This window comes from Protomyctophum parallelum (assembly GCF_964188405.1).
Source record: "Protomyctophum parallelum genome assembly, chromosome: 13".
Lineage (NCBI taxonomy): Eukaryota > Metazoa > Chordata > Actinopteri > Myctophiformes > Myctophidae > Protomyctophum > Protomyctophum parallelum.
Window position 1 is genome coordinate 18282929 of NC_139708.1, and position 22771 is coordinate 18305699.

The 22771-nt window shown below is 40.4% G+C and overlaps 1 protein-coding gene across 2 annotated transcripts; it reads right to left on the reverse strand.

The window, feature by feature from the left end:
- Positions 1-11216: 11216 nt before the first annotated feature.
- Positions 11217-17972, reverse strand: ubfd1 (ubiquitin family domain containing 1). Of its 2 annotated transcripts, none has more exons than XM_083779221.1 (7): positions 17837-17972; positions 14906-15178; positions 14583-14791; positions 14434-14499; positions 14129-14234; positions 13949-14031; positions 11217-11638 (listed from the first exon to the last, which is right to left on the reverse strand). In XM_083779221.1, exons 1-7 carry the CDS (start codon positions 17850-17852, stop codon positions 11528-11530), a joined length of 864 nt encoding a protein of 287 aa, XP_083635347.1. In that variant the 5' UTR covers positions 17853-17972; the 3' UTR covers positions 11217-11527. The 2 variants fall into 2 exon arrangements, with proteins under 2 accessions (XP_083635347.1, XP_083635346.1); XM_083779220.1 differs by lacking the exon at positions 11217-11638 and adding an exon at positions 11645-12550.
- Positions 17973-22771: the final 4799 nt, after the last annotated feature.

The following is a 22771-nucleotide window of genomic DNA, read 5'->3' on the forward strand; positions in this document are numbered from 1 at the left end:
GCTACACTGTCCATTGTGTCCAACAAGGATAAATACAAAAGTGGCAATCATCCCTTACCTAGCTAGTGTGGTTTAACATAGATTCTTCCTACGTGTAGTCTATGTATAGGGGCCCCTGTCTTACCTGTCCCAAGGCAGGGCATACATACACACTAGATATAGTAGGAGAACAACAACAGCAAGGTTTCTTAATTGGTCTCTAGGTTAATAAACAAACTGGTGTTGGTGAAGAGAGATCATGCACTGAGCCAAACACAGACCTTTTATAGGGCACAGGTGAGCATGATTGGTTGAAGGCGGAGCCAGGGAATCAGAGGCTGGCCAATGAGGGCTGCTGGAGTCAGCCACACTGGTGGTTATGGACCTCAGACCTGTAGAGGATGAAAGAGGGGAGAGGGAAGGAGAGACAGGGGAGGAATACAGAGAAACCTACCTACGTGGCACGTAACAGCGACTTAGGTCACATTCACACCAGAGAGCTTTGCTGCGATTAAAACGAATCCTGCTGCGCATTTTCAGAAACTGCACTTCGTTTGGCAGGTGTGAAGGCTCATTCGAATCCTAATGCGTATCAAAGAACCGCATTCTACTCAGAGCAAAAACGGGGGTTTCGCTTCGCTTCCAATCGCACTTGATTACGATTCGGTGCAGGTGTGTATGCAATCCGCAGTAAATAAAGGAAAGCAAACAATGTGGCGGCGCGGAGCTGAACACAGTTGGAGACGAAGGCATATTTTACGCAGCGCAAAGATGTCCCGTTACCGTGGATAGACGTGGTCGAATGAGGAGACTGAAGCCTACAGAATATTCTGTCTGTCTGTGCGTGCGTGCCATAAACATGGAGTGCTGTCACTGTGTGGGGACTAGTGGGGAGTAGGGACTTTCATCTCGATAAACTTGTAAACATTTTGCGCTGCTGTCTGTTATATCAGTGCGCTCAGCGCTGTGCCTCCATGCCCAAAAGAACAGTGCGTGGCTGCATGCGTATAGTGAGAGAGAGAGAGAGGGGGGGGGGTCCATTCCCAGACGGCACGACACATGCACGTTATGAGTATAATTTTATCACCATAGATTTCACTGTGTAGGCTAGTTTATGAATGGAACACATTGATAAAGGTCCCCCCTGCTGCATTTCCAATTGCTGCGGATGACAGTGTGAAGGCAAACCGCAGCAAATGAAATATGCAAGAATCCCAATTTCTCTGCCCATACGCATCGAGTCTACCGAAGTATTAGGTGGGAATGTGACCTTAGTAGGAGAGTAGCGACAAAGTGGGTGTCTGTGGGCTATAGTTCCAGCAGAGCGGCTGACAACAGCGGCTAATGTTATGAGCTAACTGTAGAGCAGGAAAGCCATAACAAAACAGTGATTTAACCAACAAAAGAACATTGCAAACAAACAAAAACAACGGCTGAGAGGTTGTGACAGATAAACGTTACCAAAAAAAAGTGAACGTTAGAAAAAAAGGATAAAAAGGGCAGATGCACAAGGACACGCTTAATTGTTTCACCTGTCATGTCATAATTTCTTGATTTTATTGTCGTGCCACTGTTGAGGAGGCACTATAAGAACAATAATGTTCTGAATGCCAGCAGTGATGACAGCTGATGATAAACAGCATTCTGAATGTTTAGGGACACCTGTAAAATCATTGGCACAAACTTGACACAAACACCGTTCAGATGTGGTGTCTGCCACACCTGAACGGTGTAGTCACACCAGGAGACACATTGTAATACCAAGTTAAACTTCTCAGGGGCTCAGCCAATTATTTGTCAAAAGAGCATTAAAAGGTCATAGTCAAAAGTGTAAAAAATAACTACTTGAAATATGGAAAGGCGATCAAACAGTACTGTTGTGTTAAAATTACACTATACAAGAAAGAACATTGTTTATCCCATAAATGTAATCTCTAACGACCAAATGAAAATATGATACATTATATACTAAATCCATTTCAGTTTTTTTTATTTTGTTTGGAAGGACTATACCCCTATAACTTCAATGAAAGAAATGCCTCTTGAGAGTCTAGAAAGGGAGAGGTGTGGAATGTTGTTTATAATTGTTCCCTTTCAAAGCCAAAATAAAGGGTGTAGAGATACAGTGGCTACGTTTACATGGACAGTTAAATCCCCTTTTCATTCAGAATAAAAGTTAAATCCTATTAAAAGTTGTCATGTAAACAACTACAAAAACTTAAATCGGAATGAAAATGGCCAATCTGATTTAAACTTAGATCTGATGTAACTGACCGGATTATTCCATTTTTAAATCCTATTGAAACAATTGTGGACTCATGTAAACACTCATTCGGATTTAAGTTCATTCTGGTCTTTCTGCGCATGCTTGTTTCCATGTAATTGGTATGGCTATATTATGCTCTTGTTTTGCGATTAATTATAAGAAACTAGACATGTTTAATTTCACATCTCTGAGAGCAACCTCTCATAGGCTACAGCAGGGGTTTTCAACTGATTGCGAACCACGGACCACCACCTTGACTAAGAATCAACCTGGGGACCACTGCTAAGATTAGTGCTTTCGTAATACTTGCTATGGAATACTGTTTCTAAAACGATGGTCCACAGACTTAACTGATATACAGTATACTGACACATGTGGCCCTATCTTGGGCGTGCCTTAACCTTTATCCCTATATTTTACTATCTTGAAGGCAAGCTTCACCACTTCACCCTTCTTGAGATTCTATCTCCCTTTTCTGTGGAATTTCTTAACCTCAGACTACTCAGTAATTCTGACAACATTGACACACTTCCACGGAACAGTGCACAAAAGGTTTAGTGCACTGTTCCGTGGAAGAAAATACAAACTCTTTACTTTGCTACATTACTAAATGCATGATCAGGGACCACATGCAATACCTCCACGGACCACCAGTGGTCCACGGACCACCTATTGAAAACCCCTGGGCTACAGGATTCATCAAATATAAAGTAATATGGCATAAAAGTGTTTTATTATTATTATTATAATTATTTTGTTTTACCTGAAATGTAGTGGAGTATAAGTAAAAGTATTGGAAATTGGAAATACTCAAGTAAAGTAGAAATACCTCAAATTTTTAGTAGAGTACTAAAGTAAATGTACTGATTTACTTTCCACCACTGGACGTAAACATATGCGCCCCGCCCCCATCCAATCAGAAGCCTTCCCAGCCCCAAACCTGATGTGGAATGAAATAATGGGATTTAAAAGTATTGTCCATGTAAACACTCATTCGGAATGACCATTTCCCATGTAAACACGCAGCAAAAAACTTACTTCTGAATTCATTAATTCTGAAGTTTTCATTCTGAATGAAAAAGCTCTCATGTAACCGCAGCCATTGTCACCGGTATGAATGAAACACAATAGCAAGCGCATCTCCTTTTATGACAATACAATACTGTCTCAAAATTGTATGCCCGAATGACACCGAATAATAATGGAATTAATATTTTTCAAGTAAACAACGTGGATACATTGCCAAACACCATGGAGATGACTCAGAAGAAGACAACACAAAGTCTCATAATGGGAGCTATATAGAAAAACAAAGAAAAACAAGGAGCAGGCATAAACAAAAATATAGTGGGCAGGCCGAGGTCAAATACTGTACATCAGAGATCAGAACGTCATACAGGCAAGGGTTTGGCAAAAATTACTTTGTTTGTTGTTGTTTGTTGTTACCTCCCCCTGGCTAGCCGGGGCGCCTGATGGAGGGGAAAGGAACTGGTCGGAATAACGTGTCCCTTCCACGCGCTACGTCCGGCCGGGGAAATTCCCCTCTGTCAGGTGAAAAGAAGCAGCTTGGACTCCTCATGCATAGGAGGCATGAGGTTAGTCCGCTGCCCCCCCAGGTTGGCAGAGGAAGTGTAGCGCCCAGGATTACATTAGATAATTGGCACTGGGTGAAAAGAAAACTGGGTTACAAAATCGTGGGATAAAAAAAAAAAGAAAAAAAAATTACTTTGTTGTCAAGAAAACAGACCTGACAGCTTAATTGGCATTAACACATATGATATGGCAAAGCTTGAGTGACACGCAAAGCCTACTGAATGCCTGGATTGTGCTGGTGCAGAACTGCACACACACCGACATTGATTATTAAAAAAAACAGGTTGAACGCACGCACGCGCGCGAACAACACACACACACACACACACACACACACACACACACACACACACACACACACACACACACACACACACACACACACACACACACACACACACACACACACACACACACACACACACACACACACACACACACACACACACACACACACACACACACACACACACACACACACACACACACACACACACACACACAAATCGATTATTAAAATGTTAATGAAAATCTGTTGGAAAGGCAATATTGTCATCTAAACAGGACAGGGCTATAGCTATAGGTCTACCAAAGTGTGCCTGGGATGTGTCTGTGTAGCTGCATGACAGAGGAGTGTGAGTGGAGATTGATTCCAATCAAGATACAGGTTTGGAGGATTTAGCAGGTGTTGGGAATTTACCTAATCAGGCCTAGGCTGGGGTTGCTATGGTGATCAATTGGCTCAACACTGGTCCAGGGACCACCAGTGGTTAGTAACCAAATGGACCCTTATTAACTCTCAAGAGTTAAAGTTATTGTTAATCATCTACATCAGGGGTTCCCAAACTTTTTTGACTTAGCTACCCCTTGGGGGGAAGATTTTTTTGATTTGTAGGGTTCATAAAAAAATAAAAATAAAAGTCCAAACGATTAAATCGATTAATATTAATATTGAATTATACAAATCGATTTTCATTTTGGACACATTTACACATCCCTAGTTGAAGACCAAGCGTGTTGCAGCATTAAGGAGAGTAGCGACACGCTTTGATCTTGCCGCAAAGTGGGTGTCTGTGCCTGTGGGCTATAGTTCCAGCGGAGCGGCTGACAACAGCGGCTAATGTTATGAGCTAACTGTAGAGCAGGAAAGCCATAACAAAACAGTGATTTAACCAACAAAAGAACATTGCAAACAAACAAAAACAACGGCTGCGAGGTTGTGACAGATAAACGTTACCAAAAAAAAGTGAACGTACACAGGTACATCACAAACAGGTACACAGGTACATCACAAACAGGTATTATACACAGCTACACGGACATTGCATGCTGGATGTAGAAGTGGTTGCACCACTTAAAAAGGATACAAAGGGCAGATGCACAAGGACGCGCTTAATTGTTTCACCTGTCATGTCATAATTTCTTGATTTTATTGTCGTGCCACTGTTGAGGAGGCACTATAAGAACAATAATGTTCTGAATGCCAGCAGTGATGACAGCTGATGATAAACAGCAGTCTGAATGTTTAGGGACACCTGTAAAATCATTGGCACAAACTTAGCACAAACACCGTTCAGATGTGATGTCTGCCACACCTGAACGGTGTAGTCACACCAGGAGACACATTGTAATACCAAGTTAAACTTCTCAGGGGCTCAGCCAATTATTTGTCAAAAGAGCATTATAAGGTCAGTCAAAAGTGTAAAAAATAACTACTTGAAATATGGAAAGGCGATCAAACAGTACTGTTGTGTTAAAATGACACTATACAAGAAAGAACATTGTTTATCCCATAAATGTAATCTCTAATGACCAAATGAAAATATGATACATTATATACTAAATCCATTTCAGTTTTTTTGTTTTTGTTTGGAAGGACTATACGACCTATAACTTCAATGAAAGAAATGCCTCTTGACTTACTCGAGCGTGCAATGAAAGGGAGCGGTGTGGAATGTTGTTTATAATTATGTTCCCTTTCAAAGCCAAAATAAAGGGTGCAGAGATACATTGTCACCGGTATGAAACACAATAGCAAGCGCATCTCCTTTTGTGACAATACAATACTGTCAAAATTGTATGCCCGAATGACACCGAATAATAATGTAATTAATATTTTTCAACATTTAGTAAACAACATGGATACATTGCCAAACACCATGGAGATGACTCAGAAGAAAACACAAAGGGCTGTATTTTGCGTGTCTTAAGTACCAGGTCTTATTACCTAACTTGAGTAAACTAAAGACCTGGAGGCGTGATCAATGCCATTTGGCTATTCTGAGTGGCCAAAGAGCATTGATCACGCCTCCAGGTCTTTAGTTTACTCAAGTTAGGTAATAAGACCTGGTACTTAAGACACGCAAAATACAGCCCAAAGTCTCATATGGGAGCTATACAGAAAAACAAGGAGCAGGCATAAACAAAAATATAGTGGGCAGGCCGAGGTCAAATACTGTACATCAGAACGTCATACAGGCAAGGGTTTGGCAAAAATTACTTTGTTGTCAAGAAAACAGACCAAACACAGAACAAGACTTGACAGCTTAATTGGCATTAACACATATGATATGGCAAAGCTTGAGTGACACGCAAAGCCTACACACACACACACACACACACACACACACACACACACACACACACACACACACACACACACACACACACACACACACACACACACACACTCTTTAGGCATTCAGCAGACGCTCTTAATCCAGAGCGATTTACAGTAAGCAAGAACAATCAGACTTTGAAGATATGGGGGTGCCATACCTTTGGTTGCTTTTGGCCATCATCAGAATTTTGTACTCTGTGCGGGCAGTAACTGGAGTGATGGAGGGAGCGGAGAAGGGGGGAGACGTGATAATTTTGTCTGGTTGAAGATAAGGATGGGTCCGATTAATAGATAATCATTAATAGGACCCGAAATTGATTATTAAAATTTTAATGAAAATCTGTTGGAAAGGCAATATTGTCATCTAAACAGGACAGGGCTATAGGTCTACCAAAGTGTGCCCGGGATGTGTCTGTAGCTGCATGACTGAGAGGAGTGTGAGTGGAGATTGATTCCAATCAAGATACAGGTTTGGAGGATTTAGCAGGTGTTGGGAATTTACCTAATCAGGTCTAGGCTGGGGTTGCTATGGTGATCAATTGGCTCAACACTGGTCCAGGGACCACCAGTGGTTAGTAACCAAATGGACCCTTATTAACTCTCAAGAGTTAAAGTTATTGTTAATCATCTACATCAGGGGTTCCCAAACTTTTTGACTTAGGTACCCCCTGGGGGGAAGATTTTTTTGATTTGTAGGGTTCATAAAAAAATAAAAATAAAGTCCAAACGATTAATCGATTAGTCGTTAATATTGAATTATACAAATCGATTTCCATTTTGGACACATTTACACATGCCTAGTTGAAGACCAAGCGTGTTGCAGCATTAAGGAGAGTTCTTGGCTGTTGGAACCGAAGTCACCAGGGCGTTGTCTATGGAAGGATAGTTAGCTTCTGCATGAGGGAGAAGCTCAGTCTTATCTGGGTTCAGTTTGAGGGCTGATGGATTGATGAAATGGGGATGGGATTTTTTTTATGTTTATGGAGCCCCATAAGCATTCTTGCAACCAGGGCCATTGTGACATACTGTACATACTGTACCAGCTCATTGAAATGTCACCTACAAATGACATTAAACACAGCAGGTGGGTGTCACTCGCTCACTCCTAACATATTTTACCTCTTAACTCACTCACTGTAGTGAGCTAAATCCTTGAGATCAAAATTGAACAGACATGAATGTTGACGGTCCACTTCATGCAGGGAAACTACAGAGAGAATGCTTAGGCTCTATATGTTGAACTGACTTTCTTCTAGAGACCTCATTTTACTATGATCTCAAAATCAACAATTTCAGATTAATTGAAGGTGGGGGCTGCATGTGGCCCGCGGGCCGCCAGTTGCCCATGCATGTCATAAATGGACCAAACTGCTATGCAGTATGTCCAAAACGGTACCTGAAACAACATATTTCCAGATGGGGGTCGGCGGACAAATATTTTTGGGGTCTTTGACATGAAAATGTTTGAGAAGCACAGACACAAAAACATAGGTTTTTCAGAAAAAAATCATGATTTAGAAGTCATTTGTAGAATGTAGCAGAATCAAGTTCAGTGAACGTTTCGTGAAGATTCTTGTAAACCACGTTTTTCTGTTCTATGGACCCTAGAGGACACAAAAAAAAACGGTTTACATTTTTTATTTCCGCCCTAACAATATTGTATCACCATGGCAATACATGGATATGTGTAGTCATATTTTGTGTCCGTCTGTATTTCTGTCAACATAATTTCTCCAAATCTGCCAGGCCGATTTACACCAAATTTATACCTATAGATAGCGCCAGTAACCCATTTAAGAAGCAAATGCATGATCTTCCAACATTACCAGAATGATTCTGATGATTCTGTAATTGCTATGTTATTTCTCAGCACATTTAAGTACTAGCTAAGTAATTTGAAAAACTCTAGGTGAGAATGAGGTAATAGTCACTCTTCGTTGCTAGGCAAATATGTTATGACCTGGCTCTTAGGCCATAACATAAAGGAGGAATACACTGCTTTTAAAAGTGCACAAAGTAATATTTATTTATAATATAAACAATAACTTAAAGCTTCAACATGAGACAGGTCAACAATCTCCTCCAGTTCATACAAACTACTCGTGATCGGAACTGGCTCTTGCACCTAGCCTCATTGGAGCAGATGTGTATTTACTTTGAGTGGTGCAATTAACCACTCCTACAACCAGCAATGTCCATGTTCACCTATGTGTTCATGTGTTCACCTATGTATTAATGAGCACGAGTATGACTGAGAACCAGTAGGGGCGCTGTTTGCCAGAAACAGAGAGAGAGAGATAGTATTAGTGCTGCACTGTTGCCTGGTAATATGAGAATGAGAGAGAGAGAGAGAGAGAGAGAGAGAGAGAGAGGAGTTGCACCACTCGGTTCACAGTTCACACGGGTGTGATTTTTGCCTACAATTGACACGACTACGCCCAGAACATAGCCGACCACATCGCACACATACATCACCTGGAACATAGCCATCCCTCATTATGTCAAGATCTCAAGTGTGTTGATTTTGTCGTCAGTAACAACCCTGTTCCTTTCACATCCATTGGACCTGATCACGCTCACGGACATGTGAACAAGATTCATAAAGGAGAAGGTGCCATTTCTGGCTTAACCACTGATTCTCTGGGTCTGCTGAAATACTGTCCGAGTACCCCAGTAGGCCAGTACTGGCAAGACTGGTGAAACTGAGCGCCTACTTAGCTGACCCAAAGAAGCATCACCAACACAACTAGAAAATAGAAATGCACGACAGGAGAAAACTGTGAAACAACTGAAGGATGTGTTGAGCAGTGCAAACCCCTTCTGTCATCCAGAAAACGATGATGAAGCTGAAATGAAGTTAGTCAACTTGAACTTTGTTTCCAAACAAATAATGCCAACAACAGTGCAGAGCCATGTCTTGGACATTGAGTTACGAGGGTGCAGAGCACTTGAAACCTTTGTGAATGAGAGGGTCCGAGGGGACAAAATAACATAACAGTATCTGACCTGAAAAAAATTCAAGCAGGCATCATCTGAAATAGTCAGCTTGAAAGCAACCAATTGCTTGTTTGTTCGCTTGCTTCTCGTTGCCAAGTCCTCAAGAGAACTGGATCTGCAGAACATTCTTGGAAGACATGGATCACAATGCAAACTTAATGAAATCTGATGGTTCTCTGTTGCCGACTACCAAGTCTGCCCTCATCCATGAATTGGAAGGAGTAGTTTCAGAGATAGCATCTAAGGAAGAATCCAATAGAAATGCAGAGTAGCCCATATGCAGACGTGTTGATCAGTATCTTGATTGACGGCATGGCTGTCGTGCAGGAGATAGTTGTTAGGAAAGGTGAAATAAAATGTTGCCGAGATCTTGCAGAAAGTTTCATGTTGACATAAAGGCGAAAGGCTACACAGATATATTTCACAACTATAAAGTGACAAACTCCATGAAGGACAGAACAGGACATCTCCGTACAGCAGGAAGAGCACAAGACATTGGGTATAAAATAGTAGGATAACACACCAGTCAAAGACTTCAAGGCTTTCCTCGGAACCAAGGAAACCTAGCCCAACCTCGTCCACTACCTTGCACAAAAAGCTGTTGATCTTTGCAAACTTACTGCTTAGTGGTTGTGAGAGTGATAGATACCACTGGTCACATCCGAGGAAAAGGTAAATCTTCCTGCTTCAAAGAATTTCAATCAGGAAGATTTACCTTGTACTCCATGCACTTGCTGAACTTGGTGTTGGCCCTTGGACAAGTAGTTTGTGAATAGTCTTGAATGTGCTTTTTGATTTGGTTGCTATAGCGCCACCTATAGGCCGATCACTGCGAAAGTTTTATGGGGTCTTCTAGAGCACATCATACAGTACACTCATGGACTCCTGGAATTTGGTGTAAATCAGCCTGGCAGATTTGGAGAAATTATGTCGACATAAATACAGACAGACACAAAATATTGCTATACATTGCCATGTATTGCCATGGTGATAAAATATTGTTAGGGCGGAAATACAAAATGTAAACCGTTTTTTTGTGTCCTCTAGGGTCCATAGAACAGAAAGAATCTTCACAACACGTTCACTGAAGTAGACAATGACATACACTACATGTTCATGTAATCACCTTTACCTGAAGATCAGATGTGGTCGCATCTCCATGCTGGATACATTTCTGGACCCCTTTGCCAAATCGGGCATGCATTTGGTTTGATCCATCAGTAAACTATCTTGTATATTATAAAATCTAATTAGACAACTTTTTCTGAAAGGAAAAACAGTGTATTAATACATTATGGAATATAGATCGTCAGAGCTAAAATATATACCAAAATACAAAAGGTAGAGCTTTCCAGAATAATAAGTAGCCTACTTTTTAACACTCCAGGTGACAGGTAACACCATTAAATATACATTTATAAAGCCTTCAATGCAGTACTCTTACCAGTCTTTATGTACATATACACCAATATTCCCCATTAGTCACACCTGATGGTAAGAAGTTGAACCAAAAGCATATGCTGCCCTCTTCTGATAAAATAGACGTATTGCAGTAGAACATGTGTTCCAAAATCAATACACCATTCAGAGTTAAACCAACCTTCAAGGCAGAAATGAATTAATAATCAAAATTATTTAATTAATATTGGTGTGGACCAAACATGGAATGGAATATATACATTATACACACACTATTTGGGAGTTGGATGGGTGGGGGTCATTAATGAGACAAACAGGACAAACAAAGAATGTCCTACTGCATAATTTTCTTAAATAAGTTTTATTTCTTTAAGAATAACTGAGGAAACATGTTAGCAATTTCTGTACAATTGTTTCATTGTTTTCTCTTGCATTTGCTGAAAACCTTGAATGATAAACTGGGTTGAGAAATACGATGTGGCCACATAGTGCACTTAAAAACCCAAAAGAATATTGATTAGTCCACAGGCATCCTTCAGTTTGCTTCTCTAATAAGCAAGAAGTTCCTTTAAGCCTCCTTTATTTCTCCAGTTTCATTTGTCATTGGCTCCTCTTCTCAATCCCAGTTCTTCATTGTCAAAAATAGAGGCACATTAGAAATACTGCCATTTTCCAAGGACTGTGTCTTTGATTGCATCGACAAACTGTGTAGGAACCCAGTAGACCCAATACTGGGAAGCTTCTGTTGGACCCAACTGAAAAGCCTACGAAAAAATAGAAATGAAAAGAAAGAAAAACAGGAAAGCATATCAAATAGTCATAAATTCATTCAATCATATGCTAATTTAGATTACATTTAAAAGACCAGGCAAGCCTAGTTCAACCGTACTCAGGATATACTGTAGCCGGCCGAATTCCCTCTTATTTGCGATCTTATCAGTTCTGTTGACTTAAGTTAACCCTAACCCACACTGAGGTTTGATGCCGAAACATGTCCGTGTTTGCCCGTGCCTTTAATAAAAAGTACCAGAAGGACTTCCGCCTGCTGCCAGCTATTCTTTTCATACTGCTCTGGTGCTTGAATGGTAAACTGGAAGTCAAGCGATTATTTCATATATAGAATACATGGATTAAAGACAAAATAAAATCTCACGACTGAAAATATCAGGTGAATAAATCACAAATTGAGGCTTTAACCTTTTCTTTAAATTAAATATACTGGGACTATTAAGATGTCATGGAAGATGTTTCTTAACATATTGCTAGTTTGACCACTTCAAATGCTTCAATCTTAAATAACTGAAAATAGCCCATCTGCAAGCTTGGATGTCGGCTATTTTTGCTACATGCTTCCATAGAAGACCTGCTGACTGCAGAGTCCAACCTCTGTTTTGTCTATTATATAACTTTCTTTCCAGTTGCTTGATGGGTAATTACATGATTTGAATTGATAAGAACTCACCCAGTAAAAGATATATGAAATGCCTGCGTATCAGTGACTGGCTGCACTACACACATTGCCGTGTTGAGTTTGTCAGAGAAGCAAGGAAATGGGATACTGGCCTGGTACACTGCTGGCTGTAATCACCGCATGAGGGAGTGATTGTGGTGATTTGGTGTTTTAACAATGGGGAGTCAGTCAGTAACAGACACTGCCGATTATATGGCAGCTCCCCCTTCTCCCCCAAGGACAGGAAAAAAATAATAATTGAGTTACAGTATTTTATGTAAGACCAGTGGCTGACCATCTATCCAAATAACACAGCCATTTAGCCGTTTAGCTCAGCTGTAACCGATTGTACATTGTAAAGAACAATGAACTGAGCAGGGATTGAATGCTCGGCTCTTTTGCTTCAAAAAGTGCACCAGATGATTAACAGTTATGACAAGATTTTGAAAACTTCACACTGTAGCAGAGACAATGATTTGAACACTTCACACTGTAGCAGAGACCAGGGACTAAGAAACAATTTAAGCAAGATAAAACAAGACCTTTGAATAGTAACATTTCTTGTGCACTGAATTTGAATACCAATAACATTTATAGGGCCCCAGTACTAATTTCATGGCTATACACAAAGCCCAGTATTATTATTTAGACAAAAAAAGGCCCTCTAAATCCTGACCTATTGTATATATAGCAACAACTACACTCAGGTGTTCCCGGCTTGAAAGGTATAATAGCGTATAGGTGTTCCAGGTCTAAATTGGTTAACACAATACATCCCGTTTCACTAGACGGGATTTTGAGGCCAGTGCTATGATATGCCAAAGGAGAAGAAGAGCCCCCATACAGCTGTTGTTATAAGGAATGCACTGGCCGGCGGTAGCATCAGCACTAGCTTAGCTTGCTTTCAGGTTTTATAAGATCCTAAAGACCCCAGATTGTCTCATTTTGAGCAGAAGAAGGACAAAAAGTATGCGTGCGCGTCAGATCCGTATGTAGGCTGTCTAACATGTGAGTAAAGGCAAAATAAAAAGGGGTTGGGGGGGGGAATTGCGAGACGAGGTCCCTTGTCTTGGCACAGGTGGGTCATGGAGAGAAAAATGAGGCCCCGCGTTCTTGGCATACTTTAGCAGAGTCATGAAGCAATAGCAAAACAAGGCTTGTATATATCTCCCCAGAATGACTCAATATACTGTATCATCAAATCACGACAGAAGTATACACTTCTTATAGTAGACTCAATATCGGACATAATTCAATTTGGTGGTCAAATTATTGATTATCAGACATACATTGTTTGATAAACACCCTATACCCAAAGAAGCCTTTTGGGCAAAACCTTATGTATGAATATGATTCTTCACAGCGCTTTTCCACTTTGCTGTTATATTGTCCCTTTGACTTATTTTCCACATATTTTGTTTAACAAGTTGTTGCTGAATTTCTTACTGGATGAGACCGATTGCATTTAAAATCTGGGTTCAAGCGAGATCATGACATAGCTCAAAAATGCCTGCCCTTATTTATGAATGATTCAGCCATTTAAAACAAATATTCTTACTTGGGTGTTGTTAACTTGTATTTCTCAAAGTATCATTCACATATAGTAAACAGTACGAAACTTTACCATCATGTGATAGCCATCGTGGTCTTCAATGGGTTCAGTCACTACGTTTTTTATGGAGGCCATCGGCACCTTCTCTGTTCTCTCTGCAGAGAAGAAAACGGAATGATGACAAAGACGTTTACGTCAGTATCTTTTCTCTGCAAAAAAGGTTAAGAAAAATGAGGCTGACCATCATCTCACCCTTAGTTCCAATCCACAACTGATCTTGTTCCAGTTTGAATGTGAGTCTAACTTTCCCACCGGATTTGTTAAACATTCCGGATAAAGGCACTGATGGTAAGCGTTCCTGTTTAACAAAATGAGAGAGCACTTGCTAGTCATTAGAGGACAGACAAAAGGGTTATTCATAGCATCTACTACTATATTAGATTTGACAGACTGTAAATATACTTATCAGATACGTATACAAGTACGTATCAGATGTGTTACAATGACAACATTATAATACTTAAAAACATACAATTATGGAGAAAAGTTGTTCTCACCTTTGTTCCTTTAACTGCTTGCATTATGTCTTCTGGTTTACCTTTGTCCAAAACCTTCCTGTGTTGCTGAAATAAAAATTTCAAGTTCAACAACATAACTCAAAAATGACTCCAAAAATCTAATAACTGTTTTTTCCACAAAACCTTACCTTTTGTCTGCATAAAGGCTCTTTTTTGTTTTCTTCAGCTTTCTCTTCCTGCTTCATGACTTCTTTGGGTGTATTCACAGCTAATACATCATTTATTGTAGACCCTACCACCATTATTTTTGCACCATTGGTAATTTTAATTTCACGTAGCGTCTTCTCTTCGTGAAGTAATCCTTTGTACATCACTTTCTGCATTGATGGTGGAAGACCTAACAATAGTGAGAGAAAAACAGGTGGCATTGGGTACTTGTCTGCTGGCTAGATACTTCTTCTAACAGTTTGTATCCTGTTTAAATTTGAACATTGTATTAAGCTGCTCATACCAGTGAGTGAATGGATCTTCTCTTTCAGTTGGGCTCCTGTGTTATCGATGGGAATTTTGAGATCATATTTAATCTTGTTCCAAATGATCTTCAGATCCACCATCTCCTGGTTTTCATCTGTGTCATCTCCATTGCTAATACTAGAGTCCTGAGTTGTGGTGTTTTCCCCATCTGTTTGTGATACAGTTTCAGGGTCCACTTGGTCAGCATTTTCATGTAGTGGTTCATCTTCGTTTGGCTTGGCCTCAGCCTCCATTATAACTTCTTCGCTTCCTGAAACAGCGTAGAAACGTTTAGCATTATAACTGCCAAGTGCCAAACACACCCTATTGCTGCAGATAGAATGTGATACACTGCCATTATGTCGCCTGCCTGTGACTCTTACCTACAATACTACACAGAGCACACAACATTTATATTGTGTTACTAATTGTATGGTATTCCTTGTGTTATGTAAAACCACTCAACTGCATTTCACAGGCAATAATGATAATCTAACCTGAAGGTTATCATGGCAATTTAGTTGAGGTACGAAGGCATGAAGGCCGGTACGAATAGGCCCTTTTAAGTTAAAAGAATAATACAAAAGGTAAATAAACAGCATGGTCCCAAAACAAACTCATGAAAGACTTAAAGCTGCTATAAGCAACTTTAATGACTTTATTTTTTATTTATTTTTTGGTATTCAGACAGCCAGCAATGAGTAAAAGGCTCCCAAAAATAATTTAGTCTCTGACACATCTAGGGGCCACAATCCGCATTCAAAGATGTTCCTAGAAGCTTTGTCATTGGTCGAAAAAGAAAAGAAACCTGGTCGAAATGACTAACCAATCAGGAAGTAGACAGGGAAATCGACCAATGACGAAGCTTCTTCTACATTAAATTGACGACATATTATTGCTTATAGCAGCTTTAAACAATAACAATTTGACAGGACAGAGAGACTGTCAAACAGAATGTGGACATTGTAATGGGTTCCGTTTCCTGTCAACTCATAGTTTAGACTGAGACTCCTAACATATAGCATTAGGAGGACACAGACAGTATTATAAGTCTCAGGTCTAGTCATGGGACCCCTCTCAGGCCTCTGTGCACTATTTTAAGTTAAAGCCATATCCCAGACTCTACATTTTGGAACATATATAAATTGGGATTCAGTTAAGATATAAAACATCAGTTAAGATACAGCATTTGTTGAACATAATTGCAGAATAAAAAAAAAAAAAAAAAAAAAAAAAAAAAATATATATATATATATATATATATATATATATATATATATTAAAAAAGCTATGGGGCGGCGGTGGCTCAGGGGTAGAGTGCCTGGATGGCAACTGTAAGGTTGCCAGTTCGAACCCGGGCTCCCCCAGAGTTACTGTCGAAGTGTCCTTGAGCAAGACACTGAACCCCTAATTGCTCCCGATGTGCTAGTTGGTGCCTTGCATGGTTTCCGCTGCCATCGGTGTATGAATGTGTGTGTGAATGGGTGAATGTAATGCACAATCTCTGTAAAGCGCCTTGGGTAAAGGCGCTATATAAATGCACCATTTACCATTTATGTGTGTGGCTGTGTCCCTTGGTCTGACCTACCACTCACTTCATACAATTTTTAAATATGTCCTTGCTATTTGTGTACCAGACAGACCCAATTTAGAATGAATTTCCTCCAGTCTTGGTCTGGACTGGATAGTTTAGATCAGATGACAGCTTCATCTAGCTAGCGCCTAGCAAATAAATTAATATTCTTGAATGGTCTTTTGTGTCACACACTACACTTATAATCACTGCCGAACAGATGAGTTAATCATGCCACTGCCACCGAACAAGATTGTGGGATAATTTAACTGATCTACCCAAAAGGTGATGAGTGCAAAATGTGCAATAGTTGGAACTTATTGGATTTGATTAATGCTACAAGCAGGTGATATGGTTGTCAATAGGCAGCATGAGCTATATTTATCTATAGCAGTCCACTCAAGTGAATCTAGTCCACCAACAACAGTTACTTGCCAAGATGTAACATAGCTTACTTTCCCTTGAGCAAGGTCTGTTCAAGACCAAATCCAAGTAACATAAGTATGTTAGTTAAGGTTAGTTAACATAATTAAATATTATGATATTATTATATATTTAAATGTCTCTGTGAATTGAATACACAGGACCACAATGTAAATAAGCCCTCAGGGCTTTTTGTGTTATCATTCCAGGACCATTGTATAATCGATACCACTGTACAATTTGCAAACTGTTAATAAAGTACCCATGAATCAATTAAAAAGTAATATTGGATATGGCTTCTTCTGTAAATGACGCAAGACATTACAAAGAAACCGCTGACATCATGATGCAACTCGAAAGCGCAAGTATACGGTGACATATTATAGTCACACAACACACTGTTAGTTTAAGATTATTTAGGGTGTGAATGTACACAATATAAAATGTATGTAAGGATCCATACGTGACATGATTGGACGTACAAAGCTATCTTACAGTTAGCAAGTACACTGTCAACATAACGGCTACATATGGAGCATTACTTACAACAATGAGGTTCCTTAACACCATTTCAGAATGGCTATAGAAACTGCCACATCGCAACAAACATGCGACTGACTGGATTTATACGTTACGGGACGTCATGACAACAAAAAGCAACGGTTGTTTTGTTGTTTTAATTTTTAATTTTCTGCTAACCTAGCTATATGTTGCTAACGATGCCGATCTTTGGTTGCCGTGTGATAGCAGCACGTACGGTGAGAGAATGTGTTCAGAGTGTAGAATTATAACTGGCATTAAACCCTACACGAAATCATTGGACAAAATATATCGCCGTGTCCATTCTTGTCATTGTTATTTAATGAGAAATGTCTGTCGCGCAGTGTTACGATAGTTAAGAAGGAAATAAAACTATTTTCTCAATATACCCACCATCCTGGGTCGCCATGATGATTGTGTACAATCTGTTGTAGGCTGGCAGCTCAGTCTCGCGTTACCATGGGGTTACGTTTCTATTCCCATTATCCCATTATCTCCAATAAGCATCTGGTTCTGTCCACGCGAGATTAGGATGCAGTGAAAGGAGTACGTTGAAAAAGGAGAAGTCACACAGAAGATTCCAGGAGGTACAAGGTTCTAGAGGCACTGGCAAACTGATCAACTATACATGATTAATTCAATTTCATAATACATATTAAATACTACTAAATTATAATTGCAACCTTTGTCAATCGCTCGAGGAAAATATAAGACCACATTCTTTCTGATCGGATATCTTCTTGTGCACAAACTGCACATCTGACCTCTCCTTCAATATTCTCCTTGACTGCGCGCAGCCGCGCAGGCAGTCGCACAGAAGCTTGCGCTCATGTGCTCAAATAACCTCACTCACACTGTACACTAATGATGTTTGTTTGTCTGGGCCTATCTGCAGGGTCGGTGTATTTTACGGTCATTTGAATTCTAATTTCGTATTTGACAAACAGTATTCAGAATACGGTTTGGTGTTCTGAAAACTGTTTGTCAAATATATAAATGGTAAATTAAAACATAGAATATGGTTCGTTTTCTGAATACTGTTTAGAAATTGTCATTAAAAACGTAGAAATAGGTATTTAAAACGAAAATATAACCCGATTCTAGATTTTCGTTGGTGTCGTTCGAAACAGAATTAATAATTCAAAACAAGACGCACAGCGACCTGTAATGTTCATTTCTCTGCTGTAACGTCCCTCCCTTTCCCTTAAAAGGGGACGGAGGCGTGGCCACGGCCTTCTTGAGTGACAGGCAGGCTGTGCTGCTGTTACTGCAAGCAGACAGGCAGCGCTGTTGATGATCGCACCAGGCGATATTATATTTAATGTATCCTTTATTATAGTTATTTAAACATATTAGCGTGCTTTTAGATCACATTTTAACGCACTGATGTTATTACTGATGTTATATGCCTTATCTTCTGATTGAACCTCAATGGAAACGGTGCCACATGCCACTGATTAAACATGCGCATTATGGTTAAATGGGCCCTTCTGGGCACAGGTCTCCACCAGGAGGATAGGAGAGTGTGTGATGTTTGGCAAAATGTTTAGGAGTAATTTAAACATGTTGTGTGTGTGTGTGTGTGTGTGTGTGTGTGTGTGTGTGTGTGTGTGTGTGTGTGTGTGTGTGTGTGTGTGTGTGTGTGTGAGAGTGAGAGACGCAACTTGGCCGTGGATATGCACGGATGGGATATCCGTGGATATGCACGTGGGATACACTGCCATTTCTTTCATGTGGATTCCAAGGGATTCGATTTCCCAACAGTTGCGTAACTGATCTGACAGTGCCTGTTCCTCTCGACGCATCCACCTCTTGGTACCACACAGCACCTCAAAGGCCCTTAAAACAAGGCTCCAGACCTCCCAAAACAAACTGGTCAGGCTGGTCCTGCCCACTTTGACAGGCTGGGATGGCTTAGGGTCGACGACAGAGTACAGCATCTTGCAATGGGTCTGGTCCACAAGATTCGATACACCACTAAGATACCCATGTACCTGTCTAAATACTTCATTAATGTAAACGAAGTCAACACCCACAACACCAGAGGGAGTGCAACAAACAAAACAACCCAGATCGGCACAAACAAGGGACTAAATTCTTTTCGCTCCTATGCCACCAAAATGTGGAACGCCCTACCAACAGTCATTAAGACATGTGAATCCCTTGACTCCTTCAAAACCTCTCTCAAAGGGAACCTACGGATGGCTGCAATTCGAAACTGGCCTCTGTAAAATCTGAATCCCCCCACCGCCTCCCCCCCCCCCCCCCTTTCCCCTCACTGTATATGTATCTTTTCCCTTTTTGCTTCCTATATGATGAATTCCTGTTCTGTTCTTTAACTACATAGAAGTGTCTATTTGTATGTCTCTAAATGTTTTGATCAATTGAACAATGTGGACCCTGTTGTAAACAAGTGTAATGCTTAATTGGGTCGTCCACTCACAGTCTTTGTATTGAGTTTGTGCTTGAAATGTACTGTAAATTCTACAAACTGTTAATAAATATTTCAATCAATCAATCAATCAATCAATCAATCAATCAATCAATCAATCAATCAAACGCTGATGTGCAAGATCACTTCAATGTCCACAACTTCAGTTATGATATTTAGCGTGGTGACTTCTCCTTGCACCAGCCATCCAAATACACTTTCCAGTGCAACTATAGTCCTTCATTCAGTCTCTCCATTTTTCCTGTGACCATTTTCCAATATTGCATGGTCTCCGCCAATTAGGACTCCTAATTCCACTGCATCCATCCCTATGATGGGGCGGCGGTGGCTCAGGGGTAGAGTGCCTGCAGGTAATCGTAAGGTTGCCAGTTCGAACCCGGGCTCCCCCAGAGTTACTGTCGAAGTGTCCTTGAGCAAGACACTGAACCCCTAATTGCTCCCGATGTGCTAGTTGGTGCCTTGCATGGTTTCCGCTGCCATCGGTGTATGAATGTGTGTGTGAATGGGTGAATGTAATGCACAATCTCTGTAAAGCGCCTTGGATAAAGGCGCTATATAAATGCACCATTTACCATTTACCATTTATGATGGGTAGCCTACATCTGCTATGGGCATTCCTTTTGCTTCCAAGTCCCTCCTTATATCTTTCCGTTTGGCGCTTTAATCATAGCAGAGCTCAACTTGGGTGTTTCCAATAAATGGACATCAATGCTTTGATTGTTCTTAATATTTCTCAAACGAGCCTTCACTTTCCTGCAGGTAATTCTCTGGGGTGTTTTGGAACCAAACACATACATATTCAACGTTTCTTTACCTATAACTGGCAGGTTAAGTGCTCTGGAAATATCCTCTTTAATGACTGCGGGTGCTACCCCCATCTAATAGGCACCTGCTACTTGGCTTTGCGTTGGTGCATCTATCCAAATGGTAGCCCTGGAACATGACTGCCATGATGATTATCATGACAGTCATGCAGTAACTTTGCCCAGTTTTTTGCGCTCGCTGCATTTACAAGATTTCCGTATATATAAACATTCAGATTTCAAATATAAAGTACTCACAAAGTGTCCCACGGGTGTTAGTTAGTAGCAGCGCCAGCGATTAGAATTGCTGCGTCCCGCGTTGTTTAATAAAAAGCATTTTTGTCCGAGCTCCCCGGCTACTTTTTTCAAACGGGGTTCGTTTGGGAAATCCACAGTTGCACACCGGGAGCGCACTCGCCTATTAGTCTGTATTGGCAGGGCGGTCAGCCTACCTATATCGAACACACCGAGTGCCACCCTCATCCCGACCGATAGGGGCGCGTAGTTGAAAGCCAATGGCAAAATAACACCTCGGATAAAAATGCTTTTTATTAAACAACGCGGGATGCAGAAATTCTAATCGCTGGCGCTGCTACTAACTAACACCCGTGGGACACTTTGTGAGTGCTTTATATTTGAAATGCGAATGTTTATATATTTTAATTATTTGTAAATGTAGCGTTCGCAAAAACCAGGGTGAAGTTACGTCATGACTCTCGTATGAATACGAGAGTCATGTTCCAGGGCTATCCAAATGGTAGCTGTCTGCAGTAATAGGCTACTGTACTATTGTCAGAGTTGCTTGCTACACTACTAACTGCATCTGCAACACTGTGGTCAGCCTGTCTGTCGTTGCCGTGGTCGGCGCGTCTATCATGCGCTGTATATTGACTGGCTGTTTGATTGCAAACTGTTTTGTGGTGTCTGCGCCCCACTCTTCAAAGTGAATGCCCTGCGTTCTACAATTACGCGCGACATGCCTGCAGCCTGTCTACCAGACATACAAAACACCTGCCCTTTTTCCTCAGCGTTTCTCTTCTTAGTTCAACAGTCAGTTCAGTACAGTTCTTGGATTTGTGATTACCATTACAGAATATGCATTTTGAGGGGGGTCATGCGTTCCTTGCGTGATTGGCCGTTCTCTCACCACTTCTTTTTGTATAGGTGATGATTAATACAGGCAACGGGAATACCCCCATCATATTATTTCATTTGATTGTTCCAATACATGATTGTGTTTCATTTCATTTAATTAGTTGGTTACATTATACTGTGAACTGTGGTTGAGACATTTTGCATGATTATACATTTACTAAAGCTGTGGAACAGTTTATCATTCTTGGTTTGCACTACAATGAATGAGTGATGCTCATTTGTGGACGGGCAATCGTTTGGGCAGCTAAACACTCTGTGCAAGGCACTACTTGGACAGCAGGGGTCCTGATCAGTTAGGACCAGAGTTTGCAACAACGTGAGCAGTGTTGCTTATTGTGTGCCTTCTGTCTGTGTGTTTACAGGTGAGAAACGATGAGATAAAGTGTAGAAATGTGATAGTGAACATGTTAAATGAATGTATAAACGGAGAAGAGTATCTGTGAAGCATATGTGTGTGTGGAATGCACATGAGTTGTCATTAGAAATGCTTACCTGTTGATATACTGAACATGACGTGTTGGGTTGGGTTAAGCTCATATGTAAGCTGGAATGAATTTTCCCTCACTGTATATTGTATCTTTTCCTTTTTTTTGCTTGCCATATGATGAATTCCTGTTCTGTACTTTAGCTACATAGAAATGTCTATTTGTATGTCTCTAAATGTCTGTATGTCTTTAAATGTTTTGATGAATTGAACAATGTGGACCCTGTTGTAAACAAGTGTAATGCTTAATTGGGTCGTCCACTCACAGTTGACAGTCTTTGTATTGAGTTTGTGCTTAAAATGTACTGTAAATTCTACAAACTGTTAATAAATATTTCAATCAATCAATCAATCAAGGATGTGTGTTGTGTATGATGATTTCATTATGATTATAGTAGCCAGAGTAATGTAATGCAGCTGATATATTTCCGTTT